Source organism: Geotrypetes seraphini, chromosome 6 (assembly GCF_902459505.1).
Source record: "Geotrypetes seraphini chromosome 6, aGeoSer1.1, whole genome shotgun sequence".
Classification (NCBI taxonomy): domain Eukaryota; kingdom Metazoa; phylum Chordata; class Amphibia; order Gymnophiona; family Dermophiidae; genus Geotrypetes; species Geotrypetes seraphini.
In genome coordinates this window covers 155159114-155175744 of record NC_047089.1, presented here as the reverse complement: position 1 = coordinate 155175744, position 16631 = coordinate 155159114, and the positions used below count along the sequence as shown (strand labels likewise).

The following is a 16631-nucleotide window of genomic DNA, read 5'->3' as shown; positions in this document are numbered from 1 at the left end:
AGCATTCTTTAATGCAAGATTTGAGGGTCAGTGGCTGTGCCCATTCATACTCTCATTCTTCCCTCGCTCCTTAAAGAATAACACAGGAATGGTTTCCGAGTTAACACCAAGGGGATGGGGACAAATGTTGTCCCCGTGTCATTCTCTATGAAGAAAAGTAAGTGCCTGCATTTCTTAATCAAATACTAAAGCAAGTGGCCAAAAATGTGTGTGTACATTTAAAATGAGATCACTTACACCTGTCCTATAATTGGTGTAACATGTCAATTATAAAGTCATCTTTACCTCTCAATCAACTTGTGTGACACGAATGTGAAACGTATGGTATGAAAGAATTATTAATATTGAATGACACTGCCTAGGATCCATGATAGCTGTTACAGGGAAACGCAAGTACTATGAGAACGAACAAGGCCAGGAATTTTTCAGCACCTGCTGATAATTATGAGAGCAGGTCATTGTCAGCTCAGGCAGGCTAGGAGTTTCTAACACATACTGATTGGTAAACATCCTCTCGGCATTCAGTTAGCTCAATCCATAAAGGGGGGATGTGTAGTCCGTTTGGTAAACATCCTCCACAAGGAAGGGGATGGGAAATTAGCTCACGAAGCAGGCTAGGAGTTTCTCACACATACTGATTGGTAAACATCCTCCACAAGGAAAGGGATGGGAAATTAGCTCACGAAGCAGGCTAGGAGTTTAACACATACTGATTGATAAACATTCCCCCCCCCCCCTCTGGCATTCAGTTACAAGGAGGGGATGTATATAAATATTGCCTTCTCAGAAAGAAAGAGAGGGACATTTTCCACTGCTGATACGCTGTGTGATGACATTTTGTGAGTAAGCCTCCTGATCGTGGACAAGAGTAATGATGTAATAACCGGTAACGTATTAATTCAAACTCTGTACTTAATCAATGATTATGGCTAGAAATATTGTATATATGTAATAAAACTTAATTTGTATACTATTTAATACAACTTGCCTCAACCACACAGAATAAATCTGCCTTTCAAAATATTCCTTATTTTCTGTTATCTCAAACCCCTCACTTTAGAGGTTTTCACTTTTTCTCCCCTTCTAAGCTATTTTTATCATTCAGCTTTACACCCATACCCACTTAGTCATATCTCACAATGGGGTCCCATGAATGTCATTTTAGAAGGGTGATATGGCATTCTCACATATAAATAACTAATTTACATGTATTAATGTGCACACACATGAAGTAACGAGATAGATAGCTGTTTGCTGCAACCGATGTATGCAGAGAATATCGCTCTACGAATCCATCTGGAGATGGTAACTTTGGAAGCGGGTTTACCTCGTCTCTCCTGATTGGTTAACGAAATTCACTAGTCACCTCCAGGTAATGCAAGAGTACTCTTCTGACATCCAAAACCTTTAAGATCTTGTTCTTTTTCTTGGGGTGAAATGCTTGCAGAAGTAATTGCCACCAAGAAGACTGCTTTAACTGTCAGATCCATAAGGAAAGCTTCTTGTAAGAGCTCATATGGGGCTCTTTTGTCTCTCTCCACAAAAGCATAAGGAGTAGGTTTTGGACTATATGTATATTAGTCTGACCACTGTGGTGAGTAAATTAATGGAAATACTTCCAAAATGGAGGATAGTAAGATTTCTGGAATCAAATTGAATGCAGTACATGAGGCAGCATGTTTTTACTTGAGGTAAGTTATCAGACAAATTTGATTAGTTGCTTTGACTAGGTTACCAAAACACTTGGATTTAGGGGTGTATTTACATTTTAGCAAAGCCTTTGACATGTTTCCATATAAGCAACTGATAAATAAACTGAGAGCCTTTGTAGCTATCATCAAAGATGTAAGCAATTCCAACAGACCACAAAAGTGCTCGTCAACTTGATCATATGAATCTTTATATAGATGATAGGTCTGAAACAGATACAAAATTATAGTCACGAAGGTGGTGTGTTTCAACTGTATAAATATATCTTTAAAAAAATGCAACATTTTCTCTGTCTGTACTCTTCCTGTAGTAGAACTGCTCAACCACAGAGATTAATTTATTCTTGTTCTCTACTTAGCATTCAGAAACATCCAAAAGTATATTCCAAGTTGTTCAAGAAAATCATTAAGGCTTATTGGCAAAGCTGTAAACTATGGGATTGGGACTTGTATACCTCCTTTATGTAGTTTTATAACCACACTCAAAGGGGTTTACATAAAGGTACTTCAAGCATTTTCCCTATCTGTCCCGGTGGGCTCACAATCTATCTAATATACCTGGGGCAGTGGAGGATTACATGACTTGCCCAGGGTCACAATGAGCAGCATGGGGGGTTTTGAACCCACAACTTCAGGGTACTGAGGCTGAAGTTCTAACCACTATGCCACACTTTCCTCCTATGGTTTCTAATGCATATTGGAGTTGAACAAAAATCAGTTTTCATACTAATTTATAACACTCACAAACAAAATACATTTATTGTAATCAAAATGCATTCAATATGATTAACCCTAATTAAGCGAATTATAAAAACAGTAAATGTTAACAGTTGTTAAAAACACTTAGAAAGTAGCACCTGATAGAAAATAGGAACCAAGAATAGAATATGAGTAATTTTGGCCAGAGTGAAACCGAGTTTGTTAATGGCTAGAATTAAGGCAGGAAGTCACAGTATTATTCTTCAATATTCCCAAATTGAAGAGGATAGAATTAAGGTTGATAAGGAGGAAGGCATGATCATGATTGGCTGTCATCTGCATTTCTTGAAGAATTAGATGAATAGAAGAAAGTTCAAATAGCTTCTTATTGCTCCTGTAAAAACAAGATGGTTTGAAAAATCACTGAAATTTTATAACATTTTAGGAAACAAATACTGTATATAAACACAACGTAGAGAACTGTCAACTCTTGGCAGATTCAAATGCAACCCACTTTCTGTCTTCCAAATAAACAGATCCCTTCATACTCATTTTTACATGCTTGCACTTAAACCTTTTAACTTATTCCACATCCATAGGACAGCTCTAACAATGGCATGAGTGTTTAAACACCTAGCTATGAATTAATTTAATTAAATTTATATTGGCAGCTACCAAATCTGGGATCCTATGGCACTGAAGTTCAAAAGAGCTTGCCCTTCTCAATACAGAACAAGTACTGCAGCATACAACTCTATGCACAGCTCTCACAAATTGAACCCCTTCACCTCCTCCCTTTATTCTCCCCAGAGGGGTGTTAATACTGAACTTCAAGAGCATTAGTTTAGATTAGTGGTTCCAAACTTGTGATCCACAGACCCTAGTGGACAGTGAAGCTACCACAAAGTTCACAGGATGGGAGGGAAGAGAAACAGGTCTTCGTGAGGTTAATCTTTGCTAGTTGAAAGCAGAAGCTAAGTGAAACCAACACCATTCTGCAGCTTATCATGGTGGGAATGATAAAAAGCTGCAGCCATGATTTATGTTGACACTCTGAAGGAGATGAAGGTAGGCTGGGGAAAAGAGACAGAGAACATTTATTAGTGGTAGGGCTTGAGAGAAAGGAAGAAGAGTATGTGTAATAGGATTGGCAAAGTAGTGTGAGGGAGAAACACCAGTGGAGCCTGGTGGAGACAGATTGGAGAAGGGTGGGATAGATCCTGGGGATGGACTTTGGAAAAGAGATAAAGACTAATAAAAACAGGCCAAATCAGGAGTGGGAATTTACTGGAAGTCCCTAAACATTGTTAGCTGAGTTTGCTCAGCCAGCCAGTGAACTAGATCATGCCATTTAGACAAGATCCCAGGAAAGACAGTGGAATAAAAAAAATAACTAATAACAATATTTATTATGCAGAAAAAAATGGTATGAGCAAAAATTAAAAAAAAAAAAAGGGAAAGGAAAGGAAAAAAAGGCCATAACATCAAAATAAAGATTTGGAGAGTTGCTGCAATGCACAAAACCCTGTATGGTTGGTGACGCTGCAAGCCATTAAGAGGCCTTTTTACTAACACATGCTTATTGCACCTAAAAGAGCATTACTGCAAGGTGTACTGAGGTATTCCGAAACAGTTTTTGCACGTGGGCATCCTAACCACATGCTAAAAAATAAAATATATATTTTAGCACTAGGGATGGAGACTGGGCATGGCTGTGCTAATCTGTTAGCATGTGGACATTGCCGCACATTAACCGATTTAGTTAAGGGCTCATTAGACAATAGGTATAGTTAAGGGCTCATGTGCTAATGAGAAAATTAGCATACGGCCATTTTTCAACAGCGTTAAAAGTGGCCTCAACATAGAAGAAACCCACATGCTAATCATAGCACAGCTCGCTTTTTAGCACAGCTTAGTAAAAAGGGCCCCCAAGATGATAAAGCAACAAAAAAGGTAGTAAAAGGTTAGGACTATACTGTATATCATAGAGTTGGAATATTTTAAGAAAAAGTAAAATGCTTTTGAATAATAAAACCTATACTGGAAACTAGAGAATGACACGGGGAGTGATCCCCGCAGCGAACCGCTGCGTGGCTGCGGGTTATGGTGACCTCATTAGCAAATCGCCGCAGACGCGGGGACAAATCCTTTCACCGCCCGCAAAAACGGTGAATAGATTTGTCCCCGCAGGCCAATGTCCCCCCTTCTAGGAACCGCTATTTACCTGTGTTTCACCTGCACGTTGCCGCATTGACTCCGCCCCCCAATATACTGGCTCCTCATTTGTCAGATCAACCCTTCCTGCCAATAGAACCCGCCCCTCCCCCCCCCGACGATCGCCGGCAGGAAGGTGCTCAGCCCTTCATGCCGACAGAACCAGCCCTCCCCAACGATCGCGGCAGGAGGGTACCCATCCCCTCCTGCCTACCCCAACCCCCCCCCAACGGCCCTCCCGACGATCGCAGCAGGAGGATATCCAACCCCTCCTGCCAGCTCCCCAACAGCCCCCCTATGATCACTGGTAGGAGGGTGCCCAACCCCTCCTGCCGGCCCCCCCAACGGCCCCCTATATCGCCAATAGGAGGGTGCCCAACCCCTCCTGCCGGACCCTCCCCCAACAAACCCCGCCATCCCGAAACACCACCCTTAGTCTTACTTTCCAAGTTGGACCGGACAGCTCCTCGCTCGTCTGGCCAGCAGGCCTGCCTCCGTCCAAATGAGGCGGGCCCGCCCCTCCCCTGCCTAACCCACAGGATCCTAGGGCCTGATTGGCCCAAGCACCTAAGGCCCCTCCTATAGCGGGAGTGGCTTTAGGTGCCTAGACCAATCAGGCCCTAGGATCCTGTGGGTTGGGCAGGGTAGGGGCGGGCCCGCCTCATTTGGACGGAGGCAAGCCTGCTGGCCATACGTGTGAGGAGCCGTCCGGTCCAACTTGGAAAGTAAGACTAAGGGAGTTCCGGGGTGGGAGGGTTCGTTGGGGGGGGGTCCAGCAGGAGGGGTTGGGTACCCTCCTGCCGGCGATCTTAGGGGAGGCCATTGGGAGGACCGGCAGGAGGGGTTGGGTACCCTTCTGCTGCGATTGTCGGGAGGGCCGTTGGGGGGGGTCTACAGGAGGGGTTGGGTGCCCTCCTGCCGTGATCGCTGGGGGGAGGGGAGACTTGCAGCCGTAGCCGCGGTCACTATGCTAATCACGATTAGCATAGTGACCGCGATTAGGTACACGATTAGGTACACGATTTGCCGCGATTAGGTACAGCGGCCGCGTCTACTTACCATGTAGGCTAACATTGTAAACATTAAAAGTACATGTCGTGTTTGTTTTTGTATAGTTATTAACTAATATTTAACTAAGTTTTAAAGTTTTAAAGAATGTTTCCTTTATACGTAAATAAAGAAAAGTATTTAAAATCGTACCCGTTTGAGGCTTTTATATATGCAGCGGTGACGGTGACGGGGCGGTGAATGGGGTTGCAGTGGCGGTGACGGGGCGGTGAATGGGGTGGCAGTGGCGGTGACGGGGCGGTGCAGAGGATGGTGAGACGGGGACGGGGACCAATTTTTTCACCGTGTCATTCTCTACTGGAAACCCAACAGAAATTCTGGAGTGGAGACAACCAATCAATTCTGATGAACAAGAACTGCAAATATTTACTTGATTTTGGAAAGCTTCTGAAGTAAAATGCTGAGTTTTTCCAGTATCTGTAGATCAAGTTTAGGATTGCGAAGTAATGCAGAGCAAGTATGGAAAAAGTATTCATTGCTGCAGGTGTCTAGAAATGGCTGCAGAAAACCTGCAAAAAACAAAAACATAATGAACATTTTTCTTCCTATCACAGCTTAGCTACATCATTCCAAGCCAACCTTTTCTTTTCACTGAAATTGCGCAATAAAAATAATCTTTATTCGATGAGGTGATCTTGAGTAGCATTAACAAACAAGGTGTGCTTTTTTGTTTTGGGGTTTTTTTTTCAATCACATTTTTCATCCTTGGAGAGCTTTTTTGGATTAACACATGTAGTTTTAATGCTGTCGAAAATGCCTTATAATCAACTTCTGAACACAAAAGACCTCAACAGTAGATTCTAGATTCTGCTAGTTCTCGGATGACAGAGCTTAGTAAATCTCAGATGTCAGGTCACCACAACATCTAAAACTTACACATTGGCACCCAGGACTTCTTGTCCACAATGATTTCCTTATTTGGCTACCATTGTTGAAAAAAAAAATAAAAATGAAAACCTCTCTCCATTTGCATTGTAGGATTCTCTTTAGATTTGAACTCCACTGTGACAACCAGGTCTTATCCAAGTCTCACAAATCTTGGATCAAAAACAGCACCAGAGTTCCTGTACCATGCAGCTTAAAATAATGAGCCATGAGTGCAGCTGGAGATTAGCTCTTGTTTCAACAGTGGCAATAGCATACATGAATGGATAGAAATATACACCAAGACTGCTGACTCAATTGAGGGAGGAGGGTTGAAAAATTGCTGCTAGTTCTATGATGCTTGATGCTTAGGAGGTGAGGGAAATTTGAAAGAATAATGGAGGGATGAGATAGGGAGATTACTTAGAGCACAAGGAGATGAAAGAGAGACTTGAGAACATAAGAACTATCATCTGGGTCAGACAAAAATAGTTCATCAAGCCCAGTATCCTGTTTCCGAACAGTGGACAAAATACCTGGCATGATATAAAAAGGTTTTTAAATTCCATGCTGCTCGCTCCCAGAGATAAGCAGCAGATTTTCCAAACTCTAACTTAATGGTATATGGATTTTTCCTCTAGGAACATTTTTAAACTTTTTAAATTCTGATGTTGGTCCAATAATGATATTACAATCTACAAGAAATCTAGATAACTAATCTAAAATTTAAAATCAAATTTGAATTAAGACTATGTCAGTATGCATGCTGTTTAAACACAATGGGCTATTTTTCCCTGTAACCAGAGAAGAAAATGCTTTAGATCAGGGGTGTCCAATCTTTTGGCTTCCCTGGGCCGCATTGGAGAAAAAAAATTTTTCTGGGGTTGCACAAACACTAATACTAGCTGATGAGCAAAAAAAGGTTGAGCAGGTCTCAAATTTGCATCACTAATATAGAAGATGTACATATCTAATAATAAACCTTTATTAAAGGGACACTGTGGAGAGGAACCCAAAAAAGCAGTAATACTTACCCTGAGTGATCCTCCATGTGCATCACTGACAGTGGGAACAGCCACAGGCTTCCGCATCCCCACTCTGATGAGCAGAGATGTGCGCTCCTGGTTCTCCCATTCACTTCTATTACAGCTACAGTGAGCCTCTTCAGAGGTGAGCCTCATCAGAGTGGGGATGCTGAATCAGCTGTCAGTGGCACACATGGAGGATCGTTCAGTCAGGGTAAATATTTCTGCTTTTTTGGGCCTCCCTTTGAGCTTAGGCTACCTCAAAATGAACACCTCCCCTGCTGTAGCTAGTAGGGATCCCCAAGCCTCACCAACTGAAGGCCACCTCCCCCCCTCCAACTCCCTAAGTTCTACAGCTCGGAGCAGTATTGCAGAGCTGCTGCTTTCCCTCCTCCCTGACCCCCCCTTGGCCTTCATGCATGCATGAAAGCTGTAGAGCAAGCAAGACAAAACTGCAGATCTGTACAAGACGCAGGCAAAATTTATTTGTGACAAAAAATTTTTTTTAAAACCCTTTACCAATCAGGGGACCCGACACGGTCCGTGTTTCGGACAAACCTTCGTCAGGGGTCCATGGAAAAAATAGAGGGAAAAAACCAAAAAGTCACAAAAAAACTTTATAGTGGCAGCAAAGTATGGGCGACGTCAAGATCCATACTTTGCTGCCACTATAAAGTTTTTTTGTGACTTTTTGGTTTTTTCCTTCTATTTTTTCCATGGACCCCTGACGAAGGTTTGTCCGAAACATGGACCTTGTCGGGTCCCCTGATTGGTAAAGGGTTTTAAAAAATTTTTTTGTCACAAATAAATTTTGCCTGCATCTTGTACAGATCTGCAGTTTTGTCTTGCTTGCTCTTGGTTGTTTTTTACTGCAGTTTAGGTTGGAACTCTTCTTTTTGTTTTGTTGCTTTGTGCATGAAAGCTGTGCCAGCTTGAGGATATTACCATTGGCTGCAAAGCTTGGAGATTTTGGGCTGCCAGACTGGAGGAAGATGTCTTCAGTTGGCAGGGCTTGGGAATCTCCACTAGCTCAAGTATTTATAAACTGCACTCAGGTGGGGAGAAACTTTGGTGCCCATCCACTAATTTTGGGCTCCAGTCCCTCCCCCAAATCAGCTGTATATGACTATGCCACTGAATACAAAAATAATTGTGATGCACATATCCCAAAGCTAACATATTCCAGTTAATAAATTCAAAATAAAACAATTTTTTCTACCTTGTTGTCTGGATATTTTGATTTTCCATCATCTTGGTCCAAGTTTCTCTTTCTGCTTTTTGTCTATCTTCAACTAATTCTCTTTCCAGTGTCTGCTATCCATTTTTTTTCTCCTCTTCTCTCTTGTTCCATTTCCTCCTTATGCCTGTCTCCAATGTATTGATTTTTCCCTTTCAGCTTTCTTAACTTTTTCTTTTCTTTTTTTTGCCTCTGTCCACTCTAATCTTGCCTTCTCTCTCACCCTTCTTTTTAAATGTTCAGCTACCTCACAATTCTCCACCTTCTCTCAGTCGCTAGCTCTCCCATTTTCCAACTCCTATTTCCTTCTGTCTACGACTGGTGGACACCTCCCAGAAGAGGTAATTGAGGAATCCACCGTTCTAGGGTTTAAGGGTAAATTAGATGCACATCTCTTATGAGAAGCATTGGGACTAAAACTATGCCAGGATACACCTGGCAGGGCCTCCGCATGTGCAGATAGCCGGACTTGATAGACCTAGGGTCTGTTCCGGAGATGGCACTTCTTATGTTCTTATGTTCCCCATTACCATATTTCCATTACCATGTACTCACTGCTCTCACTCATCTTGTCATCTCCCTTTTGACCTCATCCACATGGCTCACCACATTTCATAATCCCCCTCCCTCTCTCCTCTGGTCAGGCTATAACTCCCTGTCCCTTTCTTTCCATTTCCTAGCATCTTCTTATCCCAGCTCTCTTCCCTCCTGTCCTCCCATGGGTCCATTTCTGCTCCTCTATCCCCATGGTCCAACATTTTGCTCCCTCTCTTTTCAGTTTTTCTTCTTCCCTCCCCCCTTGATGCTGAACAATGAAATGGAGGGGAAAAAAGAGAGAGAGATGCTGCATCTCTATGCCTTCTATCCACAGGCCTAACATTTCTCCCTCCCTCCCTTGATCCAACTTCTCTCCCTTTCCCAACTGTCCCCTATACCATCTCTCCCCCTGTCTGCCTCCCTTCCCCAGGTCCACCATTTCTCCCTTCAGGAATCTCTTTCCCTCTTCCTCCACACCACCCCAAGTCCAATTTCTCTCCCTTCAGACCATTGCCCACCATCTCTTTGTTTTCTGTTTCTGGCCCCATAAACTCTCCCTCCACACCCAATCTAGCACTTCTAATACCCTCCCCCTCTGTACTTAAAAAAAAAAGTCCAGGAGGCTTCCTCAGCCCAGTATGTTCTCCCCCTTCTCTCCATGCCTATGCATCTCTACCTCACTCCTCTCCCACCACCATGTCCAATAATTCTCTCTCCCCCTTTCTCCCTCTTCTCTCTGCATCTCCCCATGTGCACCATCTCTTTCCCTCTCTGACACCCAATTCTCCCTTTGTATTTTCTCCCTCACCTCAGCATCTCTTTCCCTCACTCCCTCCATTCTTCCATCTTATAGCTCATACTCGCCTCCCTCTTTCCCTTCATTCTGTGTCCTAAGTTCATGCCCCTCCTTCCTTCCATGATTTGTTCTGTTTGTGCTCCCTCCCTCTCAAGTCCCAACACGTCCTTCTCCCTCCCTTCTGTGCCGTGGGTGTTTACCTTCTTGCCGGCTCCCTCCTCCATCTTGTTGCAGTGTTCACTCAAAGCTTCAGGCAGCGACTCCTATGCGTCTCCTGCGGCTGATCTGGAAGCCTTCTCTCTGATGTCGTGATGTCAGAGGGAACGCTTCCGGGTTAGCCGCAGGAGGCACGTAGGAATTGCTGCCCGTGGCTTTGAGCGAACACTGTAGCAAGACGGAGGAGGGAGCTGGAAAAATTGTAAACACCCGGGGGCGGCAAAGGAAAATGCCACATAACCCTCGAGCGGGGCCGCACAAAATACTTCATGGAGCCACATGCGGCCCGTGGGCTGGACACCCCTGCTTTAGACCATATGCCCGGTGTTATCTCAATCTCAGTTTTCAATTTATGAAAAGTGTCGATATCATGAGTTAGGACACCACAGAAATAAATAAAAGAAAACTCTGCATGGGAATCATAGACTTTATTAAGTGATATGTGCATGTGCCTCCTGTGATTTTCAGTATTCTTTGTCACAAGTACTCTGTGTGACATGAACAACTTAAAAATCATTATCAAATAAAAGCAAAACTGTATTTAAATCATGTTTTCTATTACGATAGCTTGTAAATGTATGTAATTGTAGAATGGAGAAATGTAGTCAATTGCCATAACGTAATTGCCCACAACACTCAAATAATGTATTTCAGGCAATTAAGGCTATTCCATTCTCTGCCTGAAAAATTCAGGCCCTAAATATACCATATTATGTAAAACTTCCCACAATGCAGATAAGTATTAAAGTCTGCATCATATTAGTGCCTTTAAACACTTATACTAGCCAATTTCTAACCTGTTCCTCTCCTAAACATCAAAAAAGCAGATGACGTGGTATATTAAATTATAGCACATGACCTCTTGGCCTTGGGCTACAGTAAAACTGTGGCCACACCCAATTTAGGGCTCCAAATCTCTTCCTGCTTCCTTCAACTTCAAATTTCTCAGCAATAAAGCAAACACAAGAGAAGATAGCAATGTATAACGGAAATAGGTCAAAGTCAGTTTAAAAAGTAGCCCGAGCTTCATGGTACTGTACAGCAGTGTTTCTTAAATCAGTCCTGGAGTACCCCCTTGGCCAGTAAAGTTTTCAGGATATTCTCAATGAATAGGCATGATATTGGTTTGCATATATTGCCTCCATTGTATGCAAATCTTTTACATGCATATTCATTGTGGATATTCTGAAAACCTGACTGGCAAGGGGATACTCCAGGACAGATTTGAGAAACACTGCTCTACAGTTCACCTACATCAATTTAACAAAAATGGCAATCTCTGATGAAAAATGATGAAATGTTTTAACAACTGCTAGATGAGGAACTAAATAGGCCAGGCCTTTTTAATCTTCCGTATATAAAAGCTGCTTTTAATATGCATCTTCAGCTAGACACACTGAGTAAGCCACACTAGAAAAAATATTTAGAGACTAAAGGATACCAGTTATTAAAGGATTTTAACACAAAAACAAACATTACTGCAGAATAATTGTTCATTGTCTGTACAGAATAAGTGATTAAACAACCACTACAGATAAGATGAGAGAAGAGAGAACATAAGAATTGCCGTTGCTGGGTCAGACCAGTGGTCCATTGTGCCCAGCAGCCTGCTTACGCAGCGGCCCCCACGTCAAAGACCAGTGCTCTAAATGAGTCCAGCCTCACTTGCGTACATTCCTGTTTAGCAGGAACTTGTCCAACTTTGTCTTGAATCCCTGGTGGGTGTTTTCCCCTATAACAGACTTCGAAAGAGCGTTCCAGTTTTCCACCACTCTCTGGGTGAAGAAGAACTTCCTTACGTTTGTTCGGAATCTATCCCCTTTCAATTTTAGAGAGTGCCCTCTCGTTCTCCCTACCTTGGAGAGGGTGAACAATCTGTCTTTATCTACTAAGTCAATTCCGTTCATTATCTTGAATTTTTCGATCATATCCCCTCTCAGTCTCCTTTTTTCAAGGGAGAAGAGTCCCAGTTTCTCTAATCTCTCACTGTATGGCAATTTCTACAGTCCTTTAACCATTTCAGTCACTCTTCTCTGGACCCTCTCGAGTAGTACCGTGTCCTTCTTCATGTACGGCGACCAGTGCTGGATGCAGTACTCCAGGTGATGGCGCACCATGGCCCGGTACAGCGGCATGATAACCTTTTCCGATCTGTTCGTGATCCCTTCTTTATCATTCCTAACATTCTGTTCGCCCTTTTCACCGCCACCGCGCATTGTGTGGACGGCTTAATCGACTTGTCGATCAGAACTCCCAAGTCTCTTTCCTGGGGGTTCTCTCCGTGTACTGCACCAGACATCCTGTATTCGTGTATAAGATTTTTTGTTACCGACATCCATCACCTTACACTTATCCACGTTAAACCTCATTTGCCATGTCATGGCCTATTTCTCGAGCGTGTTTATGTCACGTTGCAGGTCTTTGCAATCTTTCTGTGTCTTCACTACTCTGAATAACTTTGTATTGTCTGCAAATTTAATCACCTCGCTTGTCTTACCAATTTCCAGGTCATTTATAAATATGTTGAAGAACACGGGTACAAGCACCGAACCCTGCGGCACTCCACTTGTGATGCTTTTCCAGTCTGAGTATTGTCCATTTACCTCCACTCTCTGTTTCCTATCCGCCAACCAGTTTTTAATCCACGTGAGTATTTCACCCTCGATTCCATGGCTCGCAATTTTTCGAAGTAGTCGTTCATGCAGGACCTTGTCGAACGCCTTCTAAAAATCCAGATATACAGTGTCGACTGGGTCGCCCTTGTCTATCTGCCTGTTTACTCCCTCGAAGAAGTGCAGCAAGTTCGTCAAACGAGATCTGCCTTTGCTGAAGCCGTGCTGGCTGGTCCTCATCAGACCATGTCCATCAAGGTGATCAATGATGTGGTCCTTTATCAGTGCCTCTCCCATCTTTCCTGGTACCAAGGTCAGACTCACTGGTGTATAGTTTCCTGGATCTCCCCTCGAACCTTTCTTGAAGATTGGCGTAACATTCGCCACCTTCCAGTCTTCCGGAATCTTTCCCAATTTGATCAACAGATTGGCTATTAGTTGAAACAGTTAAGCTATAGTCCCTTTGAGTTCCTTGATGACCCTCGGATGGATGCCATCTGGTCCTGGGGATTTATCATTCTTAAGCCTATCGATCTGCCTGCATACCTCTTCTAGACTGACCGTCAACCCTGTCAGTTTCCCGTCTTTGTTTCCAGCATATAGCCTGATGGGTTCTGGTATGCTGTATATATTCTCTTCGGTAAATACAGATGCAAAAAATGTGTTGAGTTTGTTGGCGATTGCTTTGTCCTCCTTTAGGATTCCCTTAATTCCATGGTCATCCAACGGTCCCACCATTTCCTTCGCGGGTCGTTTCCCCCTAAATTATCGAAAGATCGGCTTGAAGTTTTTTGTCTCCTTGGCTATTTTTTCTTCGTAGTCTTTTTTGGCCCCTTTTTATCGCCTTACGGCACCTGCGTTGATGTTGTATGTGCTTCGTCCGTTCTTGAGCTTTTCCATTCCTTAAATGAAGTTTTCTTGTCTCCGATAACTTCCTTCACCTCTACAGTGAGCAACGCCGGTTCCTTGTTTTTTTTGCTCTTGGATCCCTTGTCGATACGTGGTATATATAGATTTTGTGCCTCGTTGACTGTGTCCTTAAAAAGGGACCAAGCTTGCTCTAGCATTTTTACAGTGCTTATCCTTTTCTTAATCTTCTTCCCCACCACGAGTTTCATCCCTTTGTAATTCCCTTTTCGGAAGTTCAGTGCTGTGGCCTTCATTCTCAACCGACATTGTGATTGCTGTTTCCCAGCGTCCCTTCTACTTCTACACCTTGTGCCGGTCCTCGCAGTCCATTTAGAATTAAGTCCAGAATTGCATTTCCTCTTGTATTTTCCTTGACAAGTTGTTCCAGGAAGCAACTGCCTACAGCATCCAGAAACTTGGTCTCCCTAGCGTAGCCGGTGGTGCCTAGGTTCCAGTCTATCCCCGAATAGTTGAAGTCACCCATGATAACTGTGTTGCCTCCCTTGCAGTTGTATTATCTCGCCCGTCATTTCTCCATCAATTTCTTCAGATTGCCCTGGGAGTCGGTAGGTAGATGTCGATCTTCGTTTTCAGTCCATTTGTTCCCGGAATTTTGACCCATAGAGACTCTAACTTATCCTTCTGTTGTGGTGTGTTCTCTCCAGTAGATTCAATTCCCTCTTTGACGTATATGGCAATGCCCCCACCTTTTTGAGCCACTCTGTCTCTGCGGTATAGTTTGTATCCTGGTAGCACAGTGTCCCAGACGTTTTCCTCAGTCCACCATGTTTCCGTGATGCCGATGATGTCCACATTATCTTTTTGTGCCATAGATTCTAATTCACCCATCTTATTCCTTAGGCTCCTTGCATTCGTGTACATACTCTTGAGTATGCGGCCTGTTCCTTTCTTGCATTTCCTTCCCTCTTGTGTCCCTTTCGATCTGTCTTGCCTGTGATCCAGTGAGTCTTCCCCTCTATCTTCCTGCATGGTATCCTCCGGATATATTGGTTCACGAACCATCAACTCTCTCTCTCGGTCGACTGTCGGCTTTCCCCTTCTTCCTAGTTTAAAAACTTCTCAACTTCTCTCTTGATGTTGCTTGCATGTAGACCTCGTTCCATCTCTGCTGAGATGGAGTCCGTCCTTCCTGAATAGCTTGCTCTTCCCCCAGAACGTCGTCCAGTTGTGCACGAGGTGGAATCCTTCTTCCTCACACCAGCGCTGCATCCACGTGTTGACTGCTTGCAGCTCCATCTGCCTCTTCTCATCGGCCCTGGGTACCGGCAGGATCTCAGAGAATGCTATCCTCTGTGTTCTGGTCTTCAGCTTCCTTCCTAGCATCCGGAACTGGTCCTTCAGTACTTCTCTGTTGTAGTTCCTGTTGCTCACGTTGTTCATAGCCACATGAATCACCACCGCCGTATCTTCTTCTTCCACACTGTCGATGATCCTGTCGATGCGGCTCACTATGTCTTCTACCTTGGCTCCCGGTAGGCAGGTCACCAGCCGTGCCAGTCTTCCTCCCACTATGTGGCTGTTGATTTGTCTGATGATTGAGTCCCCCACAAAGATTGCTGTCCTCTCTATCTTCTTTTGATTCTCCAGCCGTAGGTCCATGTCCTTCGTTCCCATCCATTTTCTCTCATCCTGGCATTGGCTTGCACCGGACTCGTCTTCTTGTAGGTTCCCTCCGCTGTTTCCAGATCTCGCTGCTGTGTCATCCATTTCTTCCTGGTGGTTGTCCGTCTGGTGGTCCACACTCTCTGTAGGTGTATCTCGACAGTTCCACTGTTGCTGATGATTTTCCACAGCCTCCCTGTATGCCTCCTCTATGAACTTCTCCAGCTCTTGGACTTCTTCCTCGATGGTGTCCTCTGTCTTGATGTTCTCTGCATCTCTGTCTTCCTCCTCCACTGCTTGAAGTGCCTCTAGTTTCAGTATTCTGCCCTCCAGGAGTCTGACTTGTTTCTTCAGGCTCTCCAGTTCTCCGCATCGAGCGCATACATAAGACCGCCTCCCAGAGGGGAGGTAGTCATACATATGGCAGACGGTGCAGAAAACTGGGTAGCTCAACATCCTGCTTCTCTCTGCTGCTTCCATTGCTGCCCGCTTGCCGGTCTGCTGTGTAAGTCTTCTGTGTTTGCTGTAGCTGGAAAAGATTTCTTTGTAACTAGCTCAGCTTTATATTTATCCTATTTAAGCTACATTTCATTTATTACAGCGTCAATTGCTGCTCCTACACAGCAATTACTCATCTGGGCTTAAATATTTATCTCTACGTGCAGAACCAAGATAACCATGAAAATAATCAATTCAAATTCTCTCATAGATGTCGTATTTAGTCTTCAGTAAAATTCAGAAGATTGGTCTGCTTATCCAAACCAAACCAGAAAATGTCCCACTTTGCTGCTGATAGAAATTTGTTTTTAAAAGAGATTTTTAGAAAATAGAACTAAGCTAGTCCAAAGACAGACAGACAAGGATAAAAAAAGGCCCAAAGAAGCTATTACATGTACTTTTGGCTCCTCATTTTTCTGTCTTTGTTTTTGTACTGTGCCAAAACTGCTTCTACAAATTAAATCTTGTTTGTAGGATGCAAAGCTGATTTTTGAAAGTTGATAAAGCCTAAACTCTGGAGAAGACAAATTGTTTAGCCCCTAGGGGCTAGAGCTAGACTTTCTAAAGATACCAGAAGCAAGACAACAATATAAGAAAAACTAGACTAGATCTCTCTCATAGATG

At 43.5% G+C, this 16631-nt stretch overlaps 1 protein-coding gene across 3 annotated transcripts in view; it reads right to left on the bottom strand.

Moving 5' to 3' along the window:
• Nucleotides 1–1878: 1878 nt before the first annotated feature.
• Nucleotides 1879–16631, bottom strand: part of CCDC138 (coiled-coil domain containing 138) — a 138497-nt gene continuing 123744 nt past the window's right edge. For all 3 annotated transcript variants that reach the window (XM_033949941.1, XM_033949943.1, XM_033949942.1), the window contains 2 exons: nucleotides 6061–6199; nucleotides 1879–2802 (listed from right to left, as the gene is read on the bottom strand). In XM_033949941.1, the coding sequence (XP_033805832.1) occupies nucleotides 2631–2802; nucleotides 6061–6199 (311 nt within the window). In that variant the 3' untranslated portion in view covers nucleotides 1879–2630. The remainder of the gene's footprint in view (nucleotides 2803–6060; nucleotides 6200–16631) is intronic.